The following is a 23,218-nucleotide window of genomic DNA, read 5'->3' as shown; positions in this document are numbered from 1 at the left end:
CCCACAAGTCAAAATTAGGAAATTCTTTCTCTCTCTCTCTCTTCCTGAATCTTGACCTATCTGGCTACCTTGTCCTGTGAGATTTTGACATATTTTGGGCATTTGGGTAAAGATTAATCCTTCTATTCAATATCTGAAAATTTTCCTCTATTGTCTTTCCTCTCCTGATTGGGAGACACCTCTTGGAACGATCATTTGGGTAGTTGGTACTGTGTCGCAGTCTGAGTAGCAAACGATCCAGATTTAGCCTACGAGACCAAAAGGGTCAACAGTAGTAATTACTTCTAGATTTGTTAAGTGTTAATTTTAGATTTGTTCGTCTTGATCTGATTGGGAAAAACAGAAAAAAGAGATTGGTGGAAGACAATCTCCGTATATCGCTCTCTCTCTCTCTCTCTCTCTCTACGTGTGATTTTCTACGCACGCGTCTCTTCCTGGAGATGGGTTGTTGTGGAGACGAAGACGATGATGTCTTCAAGCAGCTAAATCCTAATCAACACGACTCCTCTTCTTCCTCCACCGAAAACCCAATCTCGGCCTTTCATAATTCTTCCATGGGAAGCATCACCACCTTCGTTGGCAGCTCCGCCTCCGGTACTCACGACGTTGACATCATTTCCCCGATGAATTCTAATTTCTTTGCGCTCACTTGCAGAGATATCCTCCGCACCATCTTTGAGCGATTACCCGTTACGGACCTCGCTCGAGCGGCCTGCGTTTGCCGGTTCTGGAACTCAGTTGCCTCAGACCGAGAGATTCAGACCAGAGCTTTCATATCCCCTTGGAAATTGAAGGACGTCATAGGTAATCCTTCTTCAGGCAGCTTCTGGCGTGACAATAGCCTTGGCCGATTCGCCATCTCTCATCATATCCTCAGGGGAGATACTGTCGCTAGCCTCGCTGTTAAGTACTCTGTTCAGGTTCGGTTTTCTCTTCTCTTCTTTCTTGCTATATACATCCACATCCCGTGCTTTGAGTCTTCACACCCCTTTTGCTCCGCTTGCTGTTATTTTTTTTGTTGCGATTACGGTTTCCTTCTGAGTTGAGAAATAATTGTCTCTGTATCGCACTTTTCGGTGCTCAAATGATTGGAAGGCCCTTTCCTTCTCCCCTTGAGGAGTTTTTGCCGGGTGGGTTATGCCTCAGATTTCCATTTTTTCACTTGATCTTAAGCTGAAATGATAGTAGAATACAGAATTCAATGGGTACTAGATATTCAATGGGGATCTTGGGATTTTCTTCAGAGGGTTTGGAACAGAAAGGAATATGCTATAGATGCATCTCCTACGAGGAAGCTCTAGTGAGACCCTTTCTTGGCATTGTCCTACAGAAAGAATTTGTAGTTGAGAACTGTTACCTTAAAACAGGTGAGTAGTGTTGGAAACTGTGACTTAAAGTTCATGAATGGTCTTGGCAATACAAAGATATTCTGGTTTGGGAAAGCCCAACTTCGTGTGAAGCAACATCCAGCGGAAGAAAAAGGCCTTACTGGTCATGGATCTCTCCAAGTCCATCGTCTCCCAACACAATCAACTTTTATATAGTTGTCCAAAGCATTTGCCATCGAAATCGTAAATTCTGCTTTCTGTTTTATCTCTCTTAAGCTGCTTATTCTCCAACTGGTAGCCGGGTGGGAATTCTCTCATTTTGGAATTTTTAGATTAGTAATGTTTTAGTACTGCATGGATTTGCATCGTTATCTGTAATTGGGGAATAAATTTTAGAAATAGTGGGTTGCTTGGATCATGGGTTGAGTCTATGTTTAATTAGAAGTTCGAGAATGGATGGATTACCAGCACTCTTTGAACACTCATTTTAATACTTATTTTCAGTTATTTGAACGAAGCAATTTTTAAGTTGCTGGAGGAACTAAACATGTGAAACCTTTGGTGATTACTACTTCTCCCTGATGTTTTTACTGTAACATTCTCTTTTCTTTCTATTCTACACTATGTTCTATAACTTCTTCACTCTTTCTTCTTCTGTCTACTAAACATCTCTAGCAAAATGAGAAGAGCTTCCTATATCTTTCATTAGTTGGGTTTCTTCCCTTTTTCCCTGGGGGACTGGGGCAGGGGGAAGATTCTGCTTGCGGATGTTCATTTTTCAGTAGGCTATTCAGATGCCACCTTGTCACGGAAGGCACAATTCAATCAACATAAGTGAGGATCCTGGCCACTATGGAAAGGCTTCCCCTGTAGAGTAGAGTTGAGAACATAGGAAAATAATGTTGCTTATTGTCTTTCGTTGCAATTTTAACCATGATTACCATTTATTGTCTTTCCTTGTCGTATTAACCATGATGATGAATGATATTCGTCGTTAGATTGCTCCAATCGGTGTTTAAAAATGCTCGTTTTCCCAATTAAAAGTCTCAGTCCTTGATAATGAACCAGATTATGGACACAGATGACATACCTAGAATGTTCTTTCTTCCTGCAGGTAATGGACATAAAACGTTTAAACAATATGCTGAGTGACCATGGCATATACTCAAGGGAGAGGTTACTCATCCCTTTAAGTAAACCAGACCACCTGTGCAACAGAACCTGCTATATAGAGTTCGATGTGTACGCAAAAAGGGAAGTGGCAGTAGTATATCTAGAGGGTGGCCCTGATGGAAAACTTAGTTGCTTGATGAATAGGAGAACCACCAAAAGAGGCAATAGAAGAGTAATTGATTCATTGAAGAGAAGCATGCGTGTTGATGATGGAACTGCTGAATATTACTTGTCTATTTCAAATGGTGACCCTCGGGCTGCATTGGCAGAGTTCTCTGAGGACCTTAGGTGGGAGGAGCGGGCAATACTCTCCTAGTTTCAATATGTGCAAACGAAGTGTGGATTGCCAATTTAATGTAAGTGGAATGCTTATTGTTTCTTTACTCATGGCTTTGATTGTGCTGTCTGTATTCATTATACAATGTTCTAAAACGAAGCTGCAGATGCAACAAATTAAATGATTGCAATTCGCTATGAAATAACGATCCACAGTTCATGTTCTGACCCCTTCCTTCTGTAATATTGTGGGCATCAGTCAGGTTGGGAAACTAAATACATCTTAGAAAAAAAAAAAAAAAGGGCATACCCAATGGTACATGAGGCTCCTGCTATTGCGGGGTTTGGGGAGGGTCATAATGTACACAGCATTACCCTCGCTTTATAGAGAGGCTATTTCCCGACTAGAACACCTGATCACTAGGTCACAGGAGCAACCTTACCTTTACACCGAGGTCCGCCCTCTAAATACATCTTAGAAAGATTATGTCAATTATATGACATAATTTTACAAGTTATGTCAAAGGGCAGTTATGAATTATTAATTGTTCTCTGCCAGAGTATCCTCTGCTTTGAATATGGTGGAGCCGAAAGATGGGTTGCAATTTTCATTTTAACAAATATGTAAATCATAATCAATACTGAATATGCTACTAAAGGGAAATCCTCACTACCATGTTAATGGCCTTCTGGGTCCTACTGTGAAGGGAATTGGTTTCCCAAAACCATTGGCAGCTGAGGCCTGAAAAGAATTATTGCTTATATTTTGTTCCAAATGCATGAATTTCCTTGAGGCTTTTGGACATGTGAAGGCACCCTCCTGATTCCTGAAGTGGGATGATTCATTAACACAAATGGAACTACCACCAGCTAACAAATTCGTGGCTGAAGACATAGGATTTACTGGAGACTAAAAAGATAAAGGTGGAATGACGAGTGGGAGCACTCACTCTGTAACAGTTGAGCTCTGGGCCACTCTCAACATGTTTGAATTGAGAAAAGCTTGAACCCAGTGATTGGTAGAACATTATGGCTTGATTGACATTTACGGGTCTTGCAGAAAATTATCTGGGAGGACCGTCATCAGCTTGAATTATTATTGCCTTCTCATCTCATCTCATCACATTCTATTGGTCAGAGAGAGTACCGCGAGGGCGGCAGTGCGGCATTGGTTGCTGCGTGCATCTTAGCCATGCCGTCACCAATAACCTATGTCATACTTTTACGACGAGAAAGGTTTCCTGTACTGTGGGGTGCAAGAAAAGTTCAGTCATCAATGGTCATAAATGTCTGCAGCTCGACGGTATTAATAATATCCCAGTACTGTTCCCCGATATCCTGTGGACTGTGGAGACCATCCAAACCTCCCTTGACCGTTGGTGTGGGAAAATTCGGTACTATTTTTGTAAGGAAAGTGGTTTTAAAAAGAAACAAAAGTTTTCCTTCACCAGCGGGGGAGAAAGAATCCCCAGCCCACTACTAATTTGACCACACACTATGGGACTGTTATCTCATCAATAAACTCCTATCCCATATTGACGAATTCTCAAAAATATTATTTCTCTTGGTCATTTGATGGTACCGAGAGACATGGACAAAGGGTTCTTCTTTCATCATGACTAAATGAAAACTTTGTTGAAAGAATCATTAGTTGGGTATATATCCTTCCATCTTTCAGAATGTTCTCAGTTGGTCATATCCTTGCGTCTCTTTCTCTGGCTTGTACTCGACATCGTAGTATACTATCCAGTGTGTATTTATATAAACTCCCCTCAAATTTGCATCCAACTGTAGCACCAACTACTAATTTAACAATTTTGATCGTTGGATATGTAGGGAGTGGTATAAGGAAAATTTTATATCTCAATTCAATCATTTACCCTCCCTCGCAATGGGATACCCCCTCTTAAAGGTGCACTTAAATTTTATCGAAAAAAAAACCAAAAAAGGTGCCCTAAAATTTTCAATGCTTATAAACTTTATTAGGCATAAAATTTAACAAGAGCAGTGGATATGGGGATCTTCTTATCAAAAATTGAGTCCCAGCAGACTTTGCTACATGAAATAAGGTGTTTATGCATAAAATATTTTAGGACTAGCTTACCAAATGGATTATTTGGACACCCCTGACCTATAAAATTTCTCTTAAACGCAGGCCTGTCTACGCAACATAGGCAGGACGGGGCAGTGCAAAATATACCAAATTTATGGGCTAATGTTCTCAGTGCTGCACAACAGCCTACGCCTAGACACACGGGCCTACCACTCAAAGGGCAGGGTGAACGTTTCGCCTACTTCCATGTGTCTGGGCACAGCCTGCGCCCCGGCACAGAGAACATTTGGCCCAAATTTATTTATTGAATTTCACTCTACTTAGATATCAAATTTTCCTTTGATCTGAAAAATAAGACAAATTTTGAGTTGAAAAAAGGAAAGTTTTCCTGCACTCGTGCTTACAAAAATTAACCATACATGATAATAGTTTTAGGTCAAAACTATTTTTTTCTTTCCAAAAGTGATTTCACTTCCCTGTACTTGCAACCAACCAAATGGAACAAACCTTCCTGTATCGAACTCCCAGAAATATTCCATGCTTGATTAATCTATCATGGAATAAAATACAAGGCAGGAAATCTGTCTGATCGTGTAATGCCTACACCAGCATGGGGCCACACAGCAGCATCAAAATAGATGTGATTTAGGGGGTAAGGCAGTACTTTCACGTGCTCCTGTGTCAGGAGCAGGAGCCATACGAGCAGATAGCATTAAGTACTAAAAAAATCTCACAATTAGTTAAATATAATTCGTGTTGCATTGCCCAAAGAATACAATGAACAAACGTCCTAATTCCAATGGTAGTTAATAGTTCTGCCAATACACCCACCCACAACATAGCCTCCCATCACAGAATAAATAAACCTGTGACTTTCTCTTCCCCTTTTTTTTAGGTTCATTTTCTATACAGGATCTTTAACATGGCTAACTTAATGCAGACAGAGATTTGGGGTTGGCCCCAAGTGGTGACAATGGATCCCACACAATCTCAATTATCTCTGCTTGGAACCAAGAAAAAAAATAAAAGGTGGGGGATTAAAATGGGTTTCACGAGCTCACTAAAGTACTCAGTTAGACTTCCCACTAGAATGTCTTACTGCTTCAGTCAGTACACTCAACTCCTTTTCCTGCTGCTTCTTGAGAAAACTCTGAGCAGTCGCCGTCACAATTTTGACAAAGAAGTTCATGAGCATGAGCCACACAACAGTGTTCCATATTAAAGCAAATGAAAGATCCCATTTCTTCACCTGGGCAAGAGGATATAATCATAAATAAATCAAAATATTAACAGAAAGAAAACAGTATAGAGACTCAAAGACAAAACCCTAAATGACACTCTTTAACCTAAGACTGTTTGAGTTAATGGACAACCAATGACTCCTAGTATTTCGACACAGGTAACAATGCTTATTGGATCCATACCAGGTCTCACAATGTCTAAAGTCAATAAGTTGAAATTGTAGGAAAAAAAGAGACTTCCACTGGAACATTGGAACATAAATTACTAAGTGGATATATTTGTATACCCTTCGGTCTGATATTTCAACCCTCAAAAAAATATATTCTATATGGATGATAACAATTTTAGCATTCAAGTGAATCTTTTCCAACTAAACAGGGTTGGCTGCACACAGATCCTGTTTTGCCACTCCTTAAAAAGTCTTTTTTTGTCAACCAAAAGCTATTCATGTCTTCTCTCACCACTTGTTCTCAACTCATTTTCAATAGAAATAAAGTGCATCATTACGCTCCACCTAACCAAGGAACTAAATGGCTTCCACTGTAAATGCCCATACCACCTTGAAGCTCAAACAACTCTTCTTCAACTAAGCACTTATCGGAGCCACTCCTAAATCACCTCAAATTCTTATTATTTTAATTTTTTGCTAGCTTTTCCACTCATCCATCTTAACATCCTCATCTCAGCAGCACTTGTATTTTGTTTACTCAACTCAACTCAACTCAAATCAGCCTTATCCATAGTTGTCATGGCATCGCCATATTGTCACCTTGGCGCCGCCATGGCATCCTGGCGCTGGAGGTCTGTGCATATCGACCTACGCCATGGCATCCTGTCTCTCTTTCCCTCTTCGATTTCTTCTTCCTGCCTCTCTTTCCCTCTTCGATTTCTTCTTCTTTAATTTTTTGTTTCTTCCCCAACCATAGACCCACTCCCTGCTTCCCAAAATCTCCTATTTTAGCCTTGGTTTAGTAACCTGCAACTAAGACATCCGCCAGATCTGATTTCAGATCTCACCATTCGGTTGCCAGTAGAATTTTGGGGCTATTTCTCGGTGGGATCGGCAGACCTTGGTGCTGCGATTTTGTTCCAGAAATTGCAGGGAGAATCATCTTCATAAGGAGTTTCCTCTGCTGGAACTACTCCAGTTCACCGCCTCTCTGCCTCTCTTTCTATCGTGTTATTGCAAGGTTGAAGAAGACATTAAGTCTTTAAAATTGCAAGGACAACTTATATTATTTATATAAAACCCCTTATATTCTCTATTGCTATTCTGTTTAACCCATTCAGTTTTCTCTTTAACTCCATTAAATTACAGTTCTGCCACTCCTTTACAACTTCAGATTAATTACAATTCTGCCATTGCTCTTATAAATCTTGATTTATCTACTAGTTTGCCATTCAACTTTGCCATTCAACTTTGGATTTAATTACAATTCTGCCATTGCTCTTATAAATCTTGATCTATCTACTAGTTTGCCATTCAACTTTGGATTTAATTACAATTCTGCTGGTCGACATGATCGCCATGGCGGGCGACGTGTCGATATATCGATCAGACACCCCTCCACCGACTTGGATCGCCATGACGCCGTGACAACTGTGGCCTTATCCCAACTAAATGGGATCGGCTACATGGATCTTTTTTCTCCATTCAGCTCTATTCAAAGCCTACTTATTACTAGTCCTAAACTATGCATGTCTTCCCTCACTTCTTCTCCTATAGTCATTTTAGGCCTACCCCTGACTCTTTTAGCTCCTTCAATCTGTCTGAATCAAATCATCCCTCCATACTAGGGCATTCAAAGGCCTCCGTTGCTTATATCCACGCCACCTCAAACAATTTTCTCGCGACTTATCATGAATCGGAGCTACTCCTAAATTAGCTCTAATTTGTTCATTTCCTATTTTATTTTTTCTAGTTTTACCATTCATCCATCTCAACATCCTCATTTCAGCTACACCAAGTTTGTTTATGTATTGTTTATTCACTGTCCAACACTCAGATCCATACATTGCTGGTTGTATCTGTCCAACAATCAGCACTTGTATTTTATTTTTGTTGTTTCATTGCCGGCCAAGATTCAGTTCCATTCAACATTGCTGATCTTATAGCAATCCAATATTCCTTGAGTTATAGAATTTTCCCTTGAATTCCATTACTTTCATTAACTATCTAAACCCAACTTCAAATTTTCACTATTCTAAGCCTTCCAATCAATCTGCACTCCCATCTGGAAAAATCTAATATAAAAGCCACAAAAAATGATACGATAACCAACCATCTGCCCAAATGATCAGGCCTTTTTTTCGTCTAAAAGTTCTCCTGCAGGTCATTAATTAGAGAGTCCATTTAATGATAGCATCAGGAGACCCCTAGTTGTAAACCAAAATCCTCTCCACAGAGGGTACCGATTACTGAATTTCAGGTGTATTGCCAGAGGGCAATGACTTAAACAAAGAAATTTGGAGTCAAATCAAATTACCCTGGTCCTATTTTCAGTCTAACAATAATAATAATACCATTAATAGAGGTGACAAGTTCGCAGAACCATGAGGCCAAAATGACAATTAAGATGCCAAGAGAATAATGGACTCTATGCAAATGTGCACACACATGCATGTGTGTGTGTGTGTGTGACTGTGTGGCACTGAGCATTTCTATTTATCAATGCGAAGACAATACCTTAATATTTGAGGGCACTGGAGGTGGACCAGCCAGGTACTTCTCTTTGACCATGTGTAATTTATCGACAAGGGTAGGTAGGATAGAGGAAAGACCAGGGATATGGCCAAGGACCCAAATCAACTCATTCTCGATCCACTCTAGCAGTTGATTGTTGCATACCGAGATGATAAAAACTGTCTGCAAGAATGAATGCCAAAAAAGAATATACACCAGGTGAAGAAACTTAGAGAAGCAATATAATGGGTGCAGATTCCCATGGCTATAAATAACCACATGATATCAAACAGAAGGAATGCATATCTCCCACCCCACCCCATCCCACGCCTCAATTAAAATAGAGAATAAAAGTAGTAGTAACTTCCCTCTCTCTCTCTCTCTCTGCAAAGTACCGGTACAAAACCAGTGCTTTGATCTTCACAATATTTAAAATCTAAATAATGAACATAGCCTATACAAACCTGTATGTGGGTCTTAATAATCGCCTTTCCAATCACTGTTGCAAGGAAGAACTCCCAAAATGGAATCCCAAATTGCCCACACATGATGCCAGCAAGATCAAATAGAGGGTTTGGAACCTGAAAAGTGCCTTTTCAGTTAAAAATAAATCACAATAGTGGTAATTTATGATGGGAAAAGATTCACTTAATATTACTTCAGACAGAAAAAGAAGCACTCAGTATAACATAGACCACATTGAGCAGATGATGAGTTCTACAGGCATAATTTATGGAAACCTCCTCTTTTATGAGGTTCACTTTGCTGATGAGTAGAGACAACAGAATAACAGTAGAAGAAAAAGAGGTAAGAGAAGAATATCAATCTATTTTACTAATGAATTGGAAATGTAATTACTAAAACTGGCAGAAGAAAATCAAGTCAGAAAAAGAAAATGTATGGTTGAGGTGCAAAGGGGAGGGGGGGGGGGACTGCACCTCTGTAAACATGGAGGGAGAAGGAAAAAAAGGGTGAACTGATTTGTATAAAGGTCGCTCCAATCTTAGCTTTCTAACTACTTGAAACATATGCATAATCGTATCCAATAAAAAACAGAATTAAGGAAAGACAAACCACCAAACCCCATTCTCAGTCTTCTCAAGAACAGCACAAGTGTATTACTTGCAAAAATGTTAGAAGGATAGTATGTAAAGGCGAGAACATTTTTTTATGCTTGAAGAAGCCATGACCTTCTGGATCTCAAATCAAGGGAGGATGAGTTCAAGTGAGAACTGAGATATATTCGAAGTGGAATTCAGATCCTCTATAGCCTCTTTAGAACATGTCCCTTTCCAGTTTGCATGTCACCCCGGGGGGGGAGGATCAAGAGGATAATTTAGTAAACTTATATAGGCCAAGACAATCCCCATTCCTCCCAAACATGTGGTCTGTATCTTCATCCTCCAGCTACCATTCTTTAAAATATCCTTCCTAATTATGTTGCTCTGTTGACAAGACCCAAAACACATCCAAAACCAATGTAACATCAAGTATCCTCAGACTTCCCTTCCTTATGTGATAATCACTATATGATTCAGTAATGACTACTCTCATGAGCAGCTTTCTTAAAAGCATTTCCTCAAATTGCCCACACTGCATTTAGGTTTCCATGCTCTAAAAGATCTGCTTTTCAGTTTTGGCTGGAAAAAACAAATGCTCAATTGATAATGATTTGTGAATTTAAACAAGATTTTCTCACTTTTCTTTGAAGCACAAAATTGAAAATTGAGCAAAGCCAGCTTCCTGTTCCTGACAGATTTGAATATCATTAGGTATTTCAGAAAATCATCAACTTTTAAATAAGTATTTCAGAAAACCATCAACTTTTACTTTTAAACCAAGGTCTGACCATCAGGGAAGTTCCCCATATGTTTTGTTGGTCTTTCTTGATTGAGATTAGGTTCCATTTCCAGCTTACTGAATTGCCCAAAGCACATTAAGATACTTCTTTTCACTACTCATCCATAGACAGTAATCCTATTGATAGGGCTAGACTGACTAAAACAGCAAGTAACTAAACCCAACCACAAGTAGAACTGTAGGTATAATTTCCAGCAAAAAAAGGAACCAAGGGTTAGATCAAGCCCAAGTTCTTGTCGACTATGGGGAATAGGTAGAAGAACAATACTTCCAAGTTTGAGGATGATCCAAGGGTTAGATAGGTTGCTATGAGAGAGAGCACAATAGAACGTAGTAGGCCTCAAATTTAGTAACAACCAAGATCTAACAAAGTGCTGATCAACACCAAATTAGAATCAAAGTTAGGGATTGATGGCTAGATACATCTCTCCAAATATGCCATCAAACTGATGGGTAGATTGAAAGATAGGAACAAGAAATGAAATTAATAACTAAGAAGAGATAAGCCTTGTGTTGTGTTATGCATGTGTTGGGCCTTTGATCCCATGTGTTTTCATTGTAATGGGCCACTTTATAATGTAGTCCTAGATAGGTAGGAGACCTACTAGGAGCCAAACAACAGGATCAAATAACAAAAAGGGCTGCTGGTTCGAATGGACAGCACTAGGATTTAGGTCAATTCCTAGGGTTAGGGTAGGATAATGGGAATATAGTTTATACGATTAAACTAGGTAGGTTTTGGGGAGTTTAGAAAGCTAGATTTGATTAGGTTTAGATGAGAATTCAAAATTCCAGAAATTAGGGTTAAGGTTTCAGGTTTAGGATTAGGGTTGGATTATTGGGAAAGGGGTTTATAGGGTATTAATGGGCAGGTCTAGAGGGCTATTATGGTATAGAAAGGTTAGGGTTTGGATGAGTTTTGAAATTCTGCAATTTTGGGCAGAATTGAATTTTAGGTCAAAATTAGGGTTTTGGGGAGTTTAGAAAGCTAGATTTGGTTAGGTTTAGATGATAATTCAAAATTCCAGAAATTAGGGTTAGGATTTCAGGTTTAGGATTAGGGTTGGATATTGGGAAAGGGGTTTATAGGGTATTAATGGGCAGGTCTAGAGGGCTATTATGGTATAGAAAGGTTAGGGTTTGGATGAGTTTTGAAATTCTGCAATTTTGGGCAGAATTGTATTTTATGTCAAAATTAGGGTTTTGAAAGGCAAATAGGGGCAGCAGCTTATGTCGAGTGTAGGGGGTGTTAAGGAGAGGCTGTGGTTTGACTTTGAAATAATTCTAATGGTTAAATATGGCTGGGTAGCAAGATCTAGGGTTTAATGGAGTTAGGGTTTATGGGATTCAAACCAAAAATAAAGGGGATCGATTGGGGGAAAGGATTAGAGGATTAGAATAAGAAATTGGGTGTCAAACTTACTGGAGATTCCACTGGCAGCAGCTTGAACAGATGTGAAGGATACAACCACCTTTGAATTGAAGAAGATCCTCCCAGCCGTCACGGCGTAAGGAGTCAACCGGATTCCACCAGTCCCTTTCTACCTTGATAGAACCACAAGGATGCACGCTCACAAGGAGCAACACTCAACAAAGCAGAGCAGCAGCAATGGCAGCAAACAAAAGCTTTTCATTAATCAAATTCGTGTCCAATGCTGGCCTCCCTTACAAACTTATATAGATGACTCAAAAATAGACATAGACACTAAAAAGGAAAGGCCTAACCCTATCCCTAACCTATTAGGTAACTTAAACTGACTAGGAAACTGAAATACTAAAGGAAATAGACTCAAAACATGGCTGGACTTATAGAGTCCTAATCCAGCCCAACTTACATCATATGACCACTTAAGTTGTCACATGACCACTTAACCAAGTCACATGATCACTTAAATTGAACCAATTGGATGCAACCAATTTGAACCGGTTCAATTAAAACATAAAAATAAACTAAGTATTGGGCTAATCCCGTATGCAACCTATATACCCCTAGTTTAGGCTCATTAAAGTGGCCTATTACATAGAAAACCCTTGGGATCAAAGGCCCAACATATATATATCCCAACCCTAGACTTATTCCTAATAAAAGAAGCCCAATTTGGTGATAAATCTGCATCAACTCTCCCCAGCTTGAAAAATTCGTCCTTGAATTTTGTAGTGATAAGGGGGAAACAACGTGTGGGTAATAGCTTTGACCATTCCCAAACAAAACTCTGATGGGGCAGGAACATTAGGAAAATAGTCTTCAAGGCGTGGAGCTTTCTCTTCGAAGAACCATGGTGGTAGGACAAACTCTATATGCTCTACCTCTGAATCAACACCAACTATGAATGCCCTATCCATAGAGTCTTCACCTCTCATCTAATACGTGAGACACAAGCTCCACCTCTTCAAGAACAGCATCTTGAATATCATTGATCTTTTGTGGAATATTCACAACCACCTCTTCATCTTCTTCAATTTCAGCTTTGTCTACTTTGACTTCTTCAACGTAGACCTCTTCAGTAGTTTCTTCTACCATTGCATTTTGGACCTCCACGTCAATTTGATGGCTGAGCTTCTCAACCATGATCTCAACTACTGGTATAGCTTGGTCTACTTGAATTTCTTTAGCTATAGGTTCTTGAATCTCTTCAACACAAACCACCTTAGTAGAATCTTCTGTTGGTGCATCCGCCATTGGTGAAACTTCAAACACAGTCGATGCCACTTGCGTTTGAGTTGACATGTTCGGCAATACCTGTGGTTGTACAGTCGATGTGGTCACCTTTGGTTGTAACCCTTTTAGAGTAAACAAATGCTATAGATGGTGTCGATCAGGTAGGACACACAAGTTGTTTTGAGGTTCAATCCAACCTTGTCGCTCATCTAACCAATCACGACTTATTGCAATAAAGCTCTTTGAAAATGGTACCGGCTGACACCAAGCACCGTCAGAGTATGAGGAACGCTCAAATTTGACAAAGACTGTACCTGTAGGCATGATGCAAATCTCTCATGATTGGGACAACATATCCACCACCATGGATTGTGAAATAATGTTGTTACGTCACCTCTCATCAACAATTAATATGATTGTGCTCCCACTGGGTAGACGAACTCGGGCCTTGAAAACAAAAGGAGGTGGGTCTTTCGAGGCTTGGTTGGAGCTTCCCTCCACCATAGCTCTGATACCATAGTTGTCACGGCGTCACGGCGATCCAAGTCGGTGGAGGGGTGTCACGTCGATATATCGACATGTCGCCCGCCATGGCGTTGCCATGGCGAGCATGTCGACCATGTTTTATTTTTTATTTTCTCTATTTTTAATGTGTTAATAGATGTATACTCAAGCCATGTTTTATTTTTTCTCTATTGTTTCTCAAGTTTTAAGAAGAAAATTCAGAAATCGAAGAAGAAATCGAAGAGGGAAAGAAGAAATCGAAAGAAATCGAAGAGGGAAAGAAGACAGGAAGAAGAAATCGAAGAGGGAAAGAAGACAGGAAGAAGAAATCGAAGAAGAAATCGAAAGAAATTGAAGAGGGAAAGAAGAAATCGAAGAGGGAAGAAGAAATCGAAGACAGGAAGAAGAAATCGAAGAGGGAAAGAGAGTCAGGAAGAAGAAATCAAAGAGGGTCACCATGGCATAGGTCGCCATGCAGCCCTCTCCAGCGCCAGGACGCCATGGCGACGCCATGACAACTATGTCTGATACGAATTAATGTAGTCCTAGATAGGTAGGAGACCTACTAGGGGCCAAACAACAGGATCAAATAACAAAAAGGGCTGCTGGTTCGAATGGACAGCACTAGGATTTAGGTCAATTCCTAAGGTTAGGGTAGGATAATGAGAATATAGTTTATACGATTAAACTAGGTACGTTTTGAGGAGTTTAGAAAGCTAGATTTGGTTAGGTTTAGATGAGAATTCAAAATTCCAGAAATTAGGGTTAGGGTTTCAGGTTTAGGATTAGGGTTGGATATTGGGAAAGGGGTTTATAGGGTATTAATGGGCAGGTCTAGAGGGCTATTATGGTATAGAAAGGTTAGGGTTTGGATGAGTTTTGAAATTCTGCAATTTTGGGCAGAATTGAATTTTAGGTCAAAATTAGGATTTTGAAAGGCAAATAGGGGCAACAGCTTAGGTTGAGTGTAGGGGGTGTTAAGGAGAGGCTGTGGTTTGAATTTGAAATAATTCTAATGGTTAAATATAGCTGGGCAGCAAGATCTAGGGTTTAATGGAGTTAGCGTTTATGGGATTCAAACAAAAAATAAAGGGGATCGATTGGGGGAAAGGATTAGAGGGTTAGAATAAGAAATTGGGTGTCAAACTTACTGAAGATTCCACTAGCAGCAGCTTGAACAAATGTGAAGGATACAACCACCTTCGAATTAAAGAAGATCCTCCCAGCCGTCACGGCGTAAGGAGTCAACCGGATGCCACCAGTCCCTTTCCACCTTGATAGAACCACAAGGATGCACACTCACAAGGAGCAACACTCAACAGAGCAGGACAGCAGCAATGGCAACAAACAAAAAAATTTCATTAATCAAATTCGTATTCAATGCTGGCCTCCCTTACAAACTTATATAGAAGACTCAAAAACAAACTTAGACACTAAAAAGGAAAGGCTTAACCCTATCCCTAACCTATTAGGTAACTTAAATTGACTAGGAAACTGAAATACTAAAGGAAATAGACTCAAAACATGGCTGGACTTATAGAGTCCTAATCTAGCCCAACTTACATCACATGACCACTTAACCAAGTCACATGATCACTTAAATTGAACCAATTGGATGCAACCAATTTGAACCGGTTCAATTAAAACATAAAAATAAACTAAGTATTGGGCTAATCCCGTATGCAACCTATATACCCCTAGTTTAGGCTCATTAAAGTGGCCTATTACATAGAAAAACCTTGGGATCAAAGGCCCAACATATATATATCCCAACCCTAGACTTATTCCTAATAAAAGAAGCCCAATTTGGTGATAAATCTGCATCACTTTAATAGGCCTAAAATATGGGTAGAAGGTAGGCAGACGGGATTAGGTTTAGTTAGTTAGTTCTTTTTAATTTTAAGTTGTTTAATAGGCTTTGAATTCCCTCACCTTGCATGAGAAGATTTCCTTTTATTAGCAATAGGATTTTACTTTCCTATTCAGATAAGAAATATGTTTTAGTTTCTATAAATAGCTTCTAATGAGCCAAGGCTCCATACGATTTTAGAAGAATGTAAGTATGAAGTTTTCTTTAATGGAAGTTGTGCGATTCTGTAGGGGGGCGAGATATCCTTGGAAGGGCAGTGAGATTCTGTACTTTGTTGGTGAGAAGCCTTGGACAGTGAAATTCTGATCCAGTTGGTGGTAAGCCATGGTTATCTTTCTGTTCTTTTATACTCTGTTTTTACTGCAACTATGGTACTGATTGAATCTCTCGATTAATATTGTTGTTCTTAGGCTTTTTTTCTCTGATCTGAGTTAAAACATCATCCTTCAATCTGCTATCATTCTTAGTAATCTGTTCTTACTGATCTACATCATTAAGACCTTGATTCCTAACCTGCGGCATCACTGTTTTTGCTCTATTTTCAGTCTGGTTTGATTAGCCACCTGAGTCTGTTCTGCCCATCAGATCAGGACCAGATTTTGAGGCATTCAAGGTCTCTCTCTTCGTCCAGGGTTTGGAGAGTCTGACTCTCTGATCTGCTGTCATTAAAATTCTCCTGTTTCAGCCTCTTCTATGTGTCACACCAGAAGTTTCTCAAATAGCTTATAATCTAACCCTTGGATCTGCTTTATATTTTGGCGTTTGCTTTAGTCACTCAAGGAGGGAACTCGACCAGGTTTTGAGGTTAATTTGACCCTTTAATTTTGATTAATTAGAAATCTCTTATTTGCTAGATTTTCAGTTTCAGATTTAGCTATTCTTCAAATCAGTCTCAATCTGACCATTGGATCATTGGCATCTTTTGAAGATCACCTATCCTATTTATTTGTGAGCGATTGCTAGAGTTTGACCTTCATCTGAGAAGGTTGACTTTTGTTGACTTTTCTAGTTTAGGTTATCTGGGATCTTGTAAGGGAGGTGTTTAGCCTAAACCTAGGGTTCATCCTACCTAACCCCCCCCCCAACCATAACCGTTAGATGGGGCTGAGATTATGGTTGATGGAAGGTCTCAAAGGGAGGGTTACAACCTCAAAACAATGACTGATTCTCATGGACATAATAGGAGTTATTGAGGTCTGAAGATCTGCTGTAAAATAACTCCAGAGAAAAGGTGCCGCAGGTCAGGGATGATGTAACAGTAGCTTCCTTGTGCTGGTTTGATGAGATCACTACTTCACTTCCTGAACAGCAAGTCATGATATTATTGTAGCAGGTATCGATCACTCCACAAGGCAAAGGTTACAGCAACAATAAAATAGAAACAACGAAGAAGGAAGGGAGAAGAAAAGACGAATAGGGTGGATATGACTAAGGCCTCTCACATATAGCCTAGGTCAGTCTCACAAACCAATGGGGAATCTCACCATACAACTGCATCTCACAGCAAACAAAGGCAAAATCCAATACTTCTTTCATTATCAAAATTGTTGGTGAGACTCTATGGCTCTTACAAATATTACGAGGAGTCTATTACCTCCAAAAAGGAAAGTACTAAATAGAAACTACTAAAAATAGGCCCATGCATGTAGTAGTGGTGTCTTGTACATCAAGGAAATAAAATTAGAAACTAAAGATACTACTAAGTCACCAAAATAGAAACCAACTACTTAATCCCGTACAAGACCTATATCCCTAATATTTGGAGTTATAGAATTGGTCGATTACAATAGAGAACTCAAAAATACTAGGCCCATGGCCCATATAACCCATTGGGCATTCAAAATTAAGCCTAACTTGACCCAAGAAAGTGAACCAAACACAAAAAAGGTCCATCTTCTCTTCTTGCTGAAATTCTGCATCACTGATAGTTAGCATCCTAAAAGATTACACCCCCTTTTTTCCCATTGTAATTATATCATCTTGCTCAGCTCCAGGCAACCTATACCAATTTATAATGCATCAACATCTCACACTAACCTTTTTCCTTGCTTGTTGGACCTAGGTCTGACCAAGGAAATGTGATCAACAAGTGCCCTGGAGATATTTGCTTCTGGTAAGGAAAGCTAGGTCCTTGTTGGAACTGCGCTTGGAGAGCTTCCTCCTTATTTCATAAAAGATTATAGCCCTTTTTCCCGTGGTTTCTGATTTGATAACAAAAACACTCATCCATCAACATCAACAAGAGTGCATGGAAATGTGATCATTGAATACTTTATGTAATGATTAGAAGGATCTATGCCCTGGAGATATTTGCTTCTGCTAAGGAATGCTAGGTCCTTGTGCACTCAAGGGAATTTTACAACATCTTGGAGGATGCACTCTGCTAACCCTGTAGCTGATGAGTTAGGGGGATCAACAGACACTCTTCATTGTTGAGTTATTGTCCACTGATAAAGATAAGTCACCAAGAGGGCTTATTTTATTGGAAATAAGTTTTGGATTGGGGTTATGTAGGTGTTGGGCCTTTGATCCCATGGGTTTTCTTTGTAATGGACCAATTTAATGAGCTTAAAATATGGGTAGAAATTAGGAAAATGGGATTTATTAGTTTAGTTAGAGTCCTGTTTTGAGTCGGTTTCTTTCATTAATTTAATTTCCTAGTCAATTTATATTACCTTATTAGTTAAGGATTGGGTTAGGCATTTCCTTTTCAGTGTTTGAGTCTGTTTTTGAGTCTTCTATATAAGTTTGTAAGGGGCTACAGCCTTGTATACGAATTTGATTAATGAGATATAGAAAAAAACAAAACATAGCTTTGTGCTTTGCTCTATGAGAGAGTATGATGAGATGCCATTGGTGAGAGACCATAATACGGCAAGAGGCCGTGGGTGAGAGACCCAAGTCTGAGAGAGACTACACTATCTTCTTCTTCCCTTCTTCGATTTCTTGTTTTTTACTTTATGGTTCTGAAATTCCCTCAGATCTGAGAACCGATCTAAGTATTTATTGTTGCTGAACCTGAAGTTTGCGATCCTCTTGTGGGCTGGTTATCACTTGTGACTGGTCTACATTACCCACTGCGTAGTCTCCAATAAAGATTCGTGGTTTTGGTCTTCTGTTGTCATTGTTTTATTTTATGCTTGCACTCTATCTCTCTTTTGGTTAAAATTCCCCTAGTTACTCAGCAAACAAATAAACAAAAGCAAGAAATATGACGAGGCTTTTGCACAAGATTTGACTAACTCCACTAAACATTAAATAGTCGGTAAACAAGGTTCAAAACTCAAAGTCAGATAGATAGAGTTGATTTTGGACAGGATCTGTTGATCATGATAATGGCCATAATCTCTCAAAGTACTTAATATTCAACAGCTAAATCAGAAACAGAAAAATAGTAGTAGAGGTAGAGTCCACTTTAAGATGATTGGGCATAATTGATATGATTACAAGTATGTACTAAATTACTATGGTACCCAAGTATACAGACTACTCAGACAGTTCTCTCAATCATGTAAGATACTGGAGAGACAGACAATATACTAATATAGTATTTAAAGTTCTACCAAACAAATAGTGTGAAGGAGAAATGATGCTAACCGAAGCAAGAACTAAAATTGTAAAAAAGTTCAGGTGTTGTGAATGTGAAAGGAGCCAGCGTTTGATTTGATTTAAGTGACTTGCAATGACACCATTATTGTCGGCGGAGGATGAGTCCAGGTCTTCCATTGCATCCACCTTGCTTCCTGAAGCTCGTGCTGCAGGAAGATATGAATAACATAAGAATCAATCTCCTCCCTTAAGTATTAATCCATGACTTAAAACCCTCATATCAGTACCAAGTCAATTAATCAGGACAATTCATATCAGATTTTAACTATTTGAAGCATCAATGTCCAGCACCAGCAAAAGACAGAAACCGAAAGTATGCAACTTTGCCCAATAATTCCATAAAGCATCATAAAACTTTTAGTACTATCTCCTTGGTAGATCTGGTCCCTACTACCTCTCCACAAGGAAATTCTTGATTCTATAATATTAAAATACATTTTAGAAGTGACAAATACCAGCATACAATTGGAAATGATACCTGCTCTAGAGATGAAATAAGGAGGAAGCTCTCCAAGTGCAGTTCCAAGACCCCACAGAATAGCCTCCAATTGAACCTGGGGCAATATGCTGCTCAGTGGAACACTTGAACCATGTAATGATGCAAAAACTGGGGGGCCATACTCCGAGCAATCCTTCAGAAGCCATGATGGACTTCGTTTCAGTTGAATTGTATCATACGGAGCAGTCTTCAAATCAACTCGGCCACATTGCATGGCTTTTATTGTAAACAGTGCAATATGTGGACCAAGATACAACACAAATGTGTGCAAACCAGATCCTACCAAAAAATAAAAAATAGTAATCAAATCCAAAGAAAAAACGATAATGATCATATTCAATTCCGTTCAATGAAGCATTTAATGAATTGGCTAAAGACATATCAATCAATGTGATCCTAGAAACCAAAGTGAGATATCAACCCAACAGGAACACACGTCCATGTATCAGGAATACATACATATGCATAGGTGTTTGTAATATAATATTTACTTACCAAGACCAATGGAAGATGCTACACCAAGAGCCACCCACCACAGTCCAAATTGGAAATAGCGAAGAAACTCCTCAACATGCTGCACAAGGCACAAGCACATCAAGCAAGTAGATAATATAATTATAATTAAGTCAATGATACTTTGAACACTAAAAGGACGCATGATATCAAAACTAGATAAAAGCACAATTGATGAAAATGGAGCTGAATGTTGACACATCCCGTTATAACTTGAAACTCAAAAGGAAAATTCTACAGAACAACTATAAGACTAGCAATGTTTTACGGAGCTGCATGTTGGGTGATAAAGAAACCACACAAAAACAAAATGAGTGTAGCTGAAATGAGGATGTTCTGATATGAATGAGTGGTAAAAACTAAAAATGAAAAAATTCGAGGTGACCTAGGAATCGCCCCAATAGAGCATAAATTAAAGCAGCGTTGTCTAATGTGATATGGACATTTACAACGGAGGCCTTTGTGGGAAGAGGTAAGGAGAAGTGATATGATACAGATTAGGGGGTTTAAAAGACCAAGGGGTAGGCCAAAAGTGACTTGGGAAGTAGGGAGAAAAAACATGAATAACCAAGGCTTCACAACTAACACGACCTTAAATAGAGTTGAATGTTGGAATAGAATTCTTGTAGCAGACCCGATTTAGTTGGGAAAAGGCTTAGCTGAGTTGACTGGAGTTAAATATGCTCCTATTAGGCCCAAATAATAACTTTTGTAGAACTATCATCCTCATTTTGAAATTACAGAATTCCTAGCTTCATTTAGTGTGAAAAATGGAACAATGCAACACCACAGACTTCTAAATAATCAAGACAAACATTGGCAATAGCAAAGGTAGGAACAGCAATGTGTGTGTGTTCCTTTTTCCCTCTGCATAAAGTATATAGAAAACCAGTAGACAGTCCCTAGACCCAAAGACTATAAAAGGCACCTAGAAAAGCTAATTTATTCTTGATCATAGCGTGACATAGATACCAGTTGTCCTTGTACAAATCCAAACATACTCCTGAAAAGAAGCTGATACCATAATTTATGGAACGCAATACCTTTTCATGAGGTCCATCAATGGCTATAAGCAGAATTCCAACAGCTACTAACAGAGCACCCAAGAGCTTAACCGAACCACCTTCTGTGAGAATATATAATCCGGAATGCTTCAGATATTGAATAGTAGCCAAAAAGAAAAGCTTCAACGTCTTGAATGGTTGGGTTGTCAATGTCAAATTTTTTAGTTCCCACTGATGCTTCTCACGGAGGCCTGAAAGAAACAAGCAAGTCTATCAGCAAATGGAAATTCAGAGAAATTCATCAACTTCCATATTCTTTTCCTTTTATAGTTTTCCATATTACGATAATACGGAAATAAATAAAGTACACAGGTATGAAATATGAATCCCAGGGGATATAGAAATTATTTATTTTAAGATATAAGGAATACAGACTACTGTAGCTTCAAGTGGAACAAAGCCCGAATCATCTCTGAGCCTCTGAGAAGTGACCGATATTAGCAAAAGTTGAAACAGGACTTAACTGCACAAATGGATACAACAAAACGCCCTAACGCATGCTATCAGTTTCCCTCTTCTTTTTAACCCACAAGCAAGGGAGAGAGCTCAGAGGTAGAAGCTTTGGCACTACACCCTTTGCAATTTCAGATTGACATCTTTGTAAGCCACCTACGAACAGGAACTAATAATAGAACATGCTGAGTGACTGTTCTAGCCAAAAATGAGTGTATCAACATTCTTTCTTTCTAATCACACAAGTGTTCAAACTGCGAAAGAATGCTTTTTTTATGTATATCTCTATTCTAGTAGCATGAGCATCATCATGTTCTTTCTTCCCAGAGGGTAACTAAACCAGTAAACCTGCTTAGTGTAAGCTCTAGAATCCTTTAAGAGCCCACCACCACAAGGTCCTTGAATCCCATTGCTTATATGAAGAAGTCATAGATCTGAAAAATCGAGACCTCCTGATCAACATGACAATCCAACGGAGATATCAGTTCAGGCTTTTCCTCATCAAATCTAAGTTCCTTCAAGTGAAGAGTTTAGCAAGTTCCGTAACCAGACACAACATCTGAATCCTAATTTCCCCTATCTTCTCCGAGATTTGCAGTCAAAACTGAAGTTCAAAGAATATCCTGAAACCTAAAATTCCTTAAGCTAAAGTTCTCCAACGCCAACAACATAAATAAAGAATTCACTACAAAATACCGGAAAGTTAAGCCCTAACTCTTAACCATATCGCTATTGCTAATGTATACTCACCGAACTCCACATCAAACAAATAACGGAAACCCAATCGACTGAAACCAAAATGACAGAGCAAGTCGAGAATTGAAACAAACACTCACTTGTTGAGATCGACTGATCCTCAGACGGAACCGAAGAGGACGACGTAGATGCTTTTCGTTGTTCGGAACCCATTCTGCTTAGATGCTACAAAGAATCCGACAACATCGAACCAAAAGAAAAGAAAAGAAAAAAAACTGTTTTTTTTTTTTGTTATCTCTATTGATAAACAATGTCCCCTCGAGTACTATAAATTGAACTCTTAAAAGTTATAGCGAGATCGATCGATCGATGGATCGATCTGTATTAAAGGAAAAAAGAGGGAAAGAGGGCGAAGTGGTAAATCGTTAAAGATGCTGCTTTTCAATGGTTATGAATCGAGAGGAGCAAATCAATCAGGAAAACGAAACAGAGGAATTCAATTGGCGTGAAAGTTATGCTTCCATAGCTCTTGCCGCTCTGCACCTGGAGATTGATAGCAGAAGAGAGACGGGAGAGGTGAGAGATAGATATATGCCTTGGTTCTTTTGTTCTCTGTAATAAGGGAACTCTGGATAAATAATAAAGGATTAATATGCTATTAAAAGTTTTAAATACACATTAGAGCGCATAATGGCAGTTTTAGGGATAATAAAGAGTTGCGTTATTAATATAAATG

The 23,218-nt window shown here is 39.1% G+C and overlaps 2 protein-coding genes across 2 annotated transcripts; one reads left to right on the top strand and one right to left on the bottom strand.

Moving 5' to 3' along the window:
- The first annotated feature begins 403 nt into the window (after positions 1–403).
- Positions 404–2,980, top strand: LOC122642414 (F-box protein At1g55000). The gene is made up of 2 exons (XM_043835872.1): positions 404–920; positions 2,443–2,980. Exons 1-2 carry the CDS (start codon positions 441–443, stop codon positions 2,815–2,817), a joined length of 855 nt encoding a protein of 284 aa, XP_043691807.1. The 5' UTR covers positions 404–440; the 3' UTR covers positions 2,818–2,980.
- Positions 2,981–5,725: 2,745 nt separating this feature from the next.
- LOC122642852 (vacuole membrane protein KMS1-like) lies at positions 5,726–22,842 on the bottom strand. The gene is made up of 8 exons (XM_043836452.1): positions 22,623–22,842; positions 21,313–21,524; positions 20,252–20,330; positions 19,736–20,035; positions 19,246–19,403; positions 9,220–9,336; positions 8,759–8,938; positions 5,726–6,079 (listed from the first exon to the last, which is right to left on the bottom strand). Exons 1-8 carry the CDS (start codon positions 22,693–22,695, stop codon positions 5,900–5,902), a joined length of 1,299 nt encoding a protein of 432 aa, XP_043692387.1. The 5' UTR covers positions 22,696–22,842; the 3' UTR covers positions 5,726–5,899.
- Positions 22,843–23,218: the final 376 nt, after the last annotated feature.

This window comes from Telopea speciosissima, chromosome 10, assembly GCF_018873765.1.
Source record: "Telopea speciosissima isolate NSW1024214 ecotype Mountain lineage chromosome 10, Tspe_v1, whole genome shotgun sequence".
Lineage (NCBI taxonomy): Eukaryota > Viridiplantae > Streptophyta > Magnoliopsida > Proteales > Proteaceae > Telopea > Telopea speciosissima.
The sequence above is the reverse complement of the archived record's forward strand: the minus strand, read 5'-3'. Positions and strand labels throughout refer to the sequence as shown.